Source organism: Manis pentadactyla, chromosome X (assembly GCF_030020395.1).
Source record: "Manis pentadactyla isolate mManPen7 chromosome X, mManPen7.hap1, whole genome shotgun sequence".
In the NCBI taxonomy this organism is placed as follows: Eukaryota; Metazoa; Chordata; class Mammalia; order Pholidota; family Manidae; genus Manis; species Manis pentadactyla.
Genome location: NC_080038.1, coordinates 53,394,877 through 53,399,818, shown reverse-complemented (window position 1 = coordinate 53,399,818; position 4,942 = coordinate 53,394,877). Strand labels below are relative to the sequence as shown.

The window sequence follows — 4,942 nt, the reverse complement described above, 5'->3', positions numbered from 1 at the left end:
TCTATTTTCAATAGCTTCAATAAAAATAAGAAATTAACATTGAATAGAGAGAACTTACTACTTCGAATAGCAGACTCTTTTCGAAGTATCATAAAATGATTTTACAAAGAATTTTAAAACGGAATTTGCAAAATAATCTCAGATTTCTAGGCGATTAAAAAAAAAGCAAAGGAAATAATGTGTATAAATATTTTGCTGCGTGCCCTGTAGAACGCGAAGTGGATTATTTTCTTCAAGTAAATTTTCTGAATTTTACACAGTGTCCACATTGTGCATGCAATTCTTTTGCAATAGGTGAAAAAAAATTATTCTCAATAAGTAAAGCCTGGGAATGACCAGTCAGTAAATATTACCTAGAGCTTGGATCAAGTTGGAAGACTGAGCACTAGCACGTTTCTTTCCTACCTCAAATTCCCTTAAATGACAGCAAAGGCAGGTTTCTGCATGCAAAGAATAACTCCAGAAGGGCAAGGGAAAAAGGGCAAAACCCTGAAACATGGAAAGTAGGTGGTGTGTGTGTGTGCCGGGGGGGAGGTGAGAATGGGGTTGGGGAACCTGGAGGCCCTGAACTGACGAAGGAACTATAGGCTTTTGGGGAGTGGGGTTGTGGGCCCAGCTTATGAAAATTGGCGAGAAACGCGGCGGGGGGCGCTGAGGGGCGGCAGGAAGGGGAGGCCTTTCTCTAGGCAGGAAGCTGCGCTACGGAAAGAAGGAGGAGACTGCAGCAGCAGCAGCAGCAGCTGGTGGGAGCCCGATGTGGCAGAGTACCTACCGCCGCTGCCGCCAACACGGAGGTGGAGGTGGGGACACGGCCGCCATCCTCTTCTCCTGCCTGCCGCCCTACTAGACAAGCTCTTCGCCTGAGGATTCTCCCCTCCCAGATCTTGCAAGCATCAGGCTCGTCGCCTGCTGATCCTCTTTCCCTACAGGTTCACAACGGAGGCAGCAGCTAGGTGTCCGATTTGGGCACGTGAGGCCCGCGATCCCAGGTCGTGGGGAGGTGGGCGCTGGACTAGAGAACTGGAGGATGGGGGTCGGTGGGTGTCATGTTGGAAAATTGGGGTCGGTACTGATCTTGGCGATGAGGGTGACTGAGAAGGGTGATTTAGAGACCGGGGGTGTGAGGCGGGAGGATCCATAGTACCTGGATGCTATACAAAAGTGGCCAGACAAAAAAAGTAGGTTTATTGTGGGCGCCCCAGGGGAAAATGGAGATGGCCAGGAACAGACAGAAAGGAGAAGTGAACACCAGTCAGAAGGCATGGAGATGGGAGACAAGAGGGATGAAGAGCAGATGCCGATGGGCCTCAGGAGACAAGGGCACTACATTAACAGAAATGGCAAGATGAGGTGGAGGCTAAGAAATGGTGAATATTTGTGTTTTGTGCGGGGACACTGGGATGGCAATAGAGGATCAGGCATTAGGCAGAAAGGCCTCTTCTTGCTAGAGCCTCAATCACCATAACTACACCCTCTCTAACCTTCCTGCGCAGCCAGAGGAACCTGGAGGGAAGGCAGTGCATGCAATCATCGAATGGTGTCTTGATACCCAGCATTCCTGCTAGACACCCTGAATAACTTGGGTGGCAATGTACCATGCCCAGGGACTTTGCAATACAGATAAAAAAAAATTCACACTGTATTATGCTAAATGTTACTCCCTAGCCTTTCTCCTCCCCCTGCAGGTATGAAGACCCCTCACAAAAAGGCAGCTGCAGGGCAGCAAACTGGGGAAGCTGTAGATCATCACATCAGATCTGCAAACATAAGGAAGAAAAAGACTTGTCAAAAGAAGCAGAGAGGAAGACCTTCATTCCAGTCCTGCATGAATATTGTGGGCTGCAGAATTTCACATGGATGGAGGGAAGGCAATGAGGCCATCACCCAGTGGAAAGGAACCGTTCTGGATCAGGTGCCTATAAATCCCTCTCTCTATCTGGTGAAATATGATGAAATTGACTGTGTCTATGGACTAGAACTTCACAGAGATGAAAGGATTTTAAAGCTTAAAATCCTTCCTGATAAGGTGCCGTTTTCTCAAGTTAGAAATGTGCGCCTTGCAAATACCATAATTGGTAAAGCTGTGGAACATATGTTTGAGGGTGAGCATGGCTCTAAGGATGAATGGCGGGGAATGGTCTTAGCCCAAGCACCTATCATGAAAGCCTGGTTTTATATTACCTACGAGAAAGATCCTGTCTTGTACATGTACCAGCTTCTAGATGATTATAAAGAAGGAGACCTCCGTATCATGCCAGAGTCCAAAGAGTCTCTTCCAGCAGAGAGGGAGCCAGAAGGAGTTACCGATGGCCTGATAGGTAAACATGTGGAATATACCAAAGAAGATGGCTCCAAAAGGACAGGCAAGGTCATTCACCAAGTCAAAGCCAAACCCTCTGTTTATTTCATCAAGTTTGATGATGATTTCCATATCTATGTGTATGATTTGGTGAAAAAGTCCTAACTGTTAGGTGAAAATTTGCCACATTTGTGGAGGCATATTATGATTTGTAAGCACAGAAAAAAAATGTTATTCTTCAGTGTATTGAAAGCTTAAAGGTCCATATAAACATTTTTGCAAGCATAACTGTTATTTTCTTCTGAAAAATACAAATGTATGTGAACATGACATACTATGTGTAAGGAATTTGTCTTGTTCAAAAGATTGGGTGTGTTTGGTGGATGGGGCATGAAAGGAAGGAACAGCTGTAAATTCAGGCTGTGAATAAAGTTCAGCTAGTGTCTTAATCAGTCATCTAAAAATGGAATAGGACTTAGCTGGTCTGGTCTAGGGAAGGGGGAGAAGGAACTAGACATGGGCTGTGGGGGAAGATAAAAGGGGAAATGACTGCTTAGAAAGAGGTGGGGAGGTGCCAGAAGTGGAGAGCCTCCTTGAGGGGAGGAATGGCTAAGAGGGGGAGGCACCCAACTGGAAGGGGGTGACGATAACAGAGGAGAGTGAGGTCCTGGGACTTAGAGGAAAACAGACAGAATAAATTGAGTAGAGAGATGCAAAGAAGCTTAGAAGAGGTCCAGAGCAAGGGGCAGAAAGGCAAAATTGGTAGGATCTGGGGAGAGGCCAAAGGATACTCAATGGGAGGGGCCAGAAGGAGAGGGCCACTAAGGAAGGGGTACTTCTAAGAAGAAAGACCGGCAGAGGGAGCAAGCATGCAGAAAAAGAGATGTACGGAGTGGGGACCGTGAGTCATGGAAAGGCCCAGGAAAAAGTTGGACTTCTGGCAGTATCCACAGTGCCCTCCCTGGCTCTGTGCACAAATAATGTGGCAACTGTCAAATAATATGGATGGATTGGAGGGTCCCTGGAAAGGCATTTTGACAGGGATGACTCAAGACTTAAGCAGGAGACAAGTTTATAACCTTATAAGGCTTTCCTTTTTTCAGGGAGTTATGCCACATCTGTTGAACAGAACTCCAGTCTTCAGTGTACACACTAACATGATGCCCAATAATCATGAGGATGTGGGTGGTCTCCCCATATTTCCCAGAGAATGCAGATGCAATAAATGTTGGACTTGAATATGTTGGATTATTTATCCTACACTAGATAAGCAATTCTTGTGGGGAATGGGTTAGTGGGGCATTCAGAACTTAAGGGATGTGCCATCTTAAACTTGTATTTTTGGAGAAAAATGCAATCTTAATGAACCTACATACAGCAGTCCCCTCACTGTTCATCCTCCTGCTGGACTGTACCTTGTGTTCATACAGAGGAGGGGTATCAGAGGATTGAGCCTTATGATTCTAACCATAGCATGGAGGCATACATACATGATAGTCCATGCTTCTCTCTGCTGTTGCCTGAAACCACAGATAACTCCACCCAGTGCTCTCTACCACACAGAGGTCTACTGTCCCCAGAAGCTCCATCTGGCTATATCTTGACAAAGCCTGTGACTGCTGACCCTTCCCAGGTACCTCCTGGCCACTCTTGTCCACTCCAAATGCACAGAGAGCTTGCTGGAAGTTTGTGCAGCTTTGTTTCCAGGTGAGATAGGTGGCATGGGACAGTGAAGCTGGCAGTTGTGACTGTATAACTAACTCCTTCATCAGTATAGTGCCACATAGTGGAGTGATGGTTGATGGCAAGAGAGTGTGGTAACCCCAATAAAGTCCCCTAGAGATATGGTTTCCCAACACATGGATCTGTGTCCTCTTCCACTCCTCCTTTTCTTTTCCCAGTCTGGCTTTGGAAGTTCTCTTCAAAGCCATCTGTCGGGTTTCCCCACCACCCATATCAGAAAAATATTCCCCTGCCCTCAAAGAGAGAATTCTGGTGATTACCCACTTCCCATGCTTCCCTAACTCCATGCATAGCAGTGGGTGGGGGAAGCAGGGAGCTTCCAGGAGTTGAAAGAATTTCATAATTCCAGTTCATTCTCTGCACACAACAAGACTTAAGGCTGTTAGCCTGAAGAATTTCACAAAGCAAACCGACCTCACTATAGCACATATTATTTTTATTTCATACATCACAAAACTTAGTTGAGAAAATACATGAAGGCCACTCATGGGCCAGTTTCAGCCAGGTGTCATGTTTTGTTTGGTCTTCGTGTTTTTATTGTTTCGTATTTTAGAATTTGCTACTTAGATGTTTAGGAGATTTCATATTATAAAAATCCATATTTCTGGATAACCTGAAAAAACAAATAGTAAACTAGGATCAGGACCCACATTTCAGTAAGAGAACAAGCAGCTGGGTCTGAGGAAGAGTTCAGCCCATTTTAGACTCAGAATGTTCTCTAAAGTTGACCATGTCCTGAGCTGGTATGCTTTACTCTATAAAATGCCCAGTTTTCCCCTGGAGGTATTTGCATTTGTGGCTTTGGGCTACTTGCAGCCCTCCTTTTGAGTTACATTGACCTCATTTGCTTTTTAATTTATTTTCTTCATCTTTATTCCTCCAATACTTATTTCAAGTGGG

General features: G+C 45.4%; 1 protein-coding gene across 3 annotated transcripts; it reads left to right on the top strand.

Annotated features, from left to right (window-relative positions):
• The first annotated feature begins 641 nt into the window (after positions 1 to 641).
• On the top strand, positions 642 to 2,902 carry LOC130681911 (spindlin-2). 3 transcript variants are annotated; one of them, XM_057495716.1, is made up of 2 exons: positions 642 to 1,912; positions 2,216 to 2,902. In XM_057495716.1, exons 1-2 carry the CDS (start codon positions 1,652 to 1,654, stop codon positions 2,462 to 2,464), a joined length of 510 nt encoding a protein of 169 aa, XP_057351699.1. In that variant the 5' UTR covers positions 642 to 1,651; the 3' UTR covers positions 2,465 to 2,902. The 3 variants fall into 3 exon arrangements, with proteins under 3 accessions (XP_057351699.1, XP_057351698.1, XP_057351697.1); XM_057495715.1 differs by having other exon boundaries at positions 642 to 989; positions 1,686 to 2,894; XM_057495714.1 differs by having other exon boundaries at positions 642 to 1,000; positions 1,686 to 2,894.
• Positions 2,903 to 4,942: the final 2,040 nt, after the last annotated feature.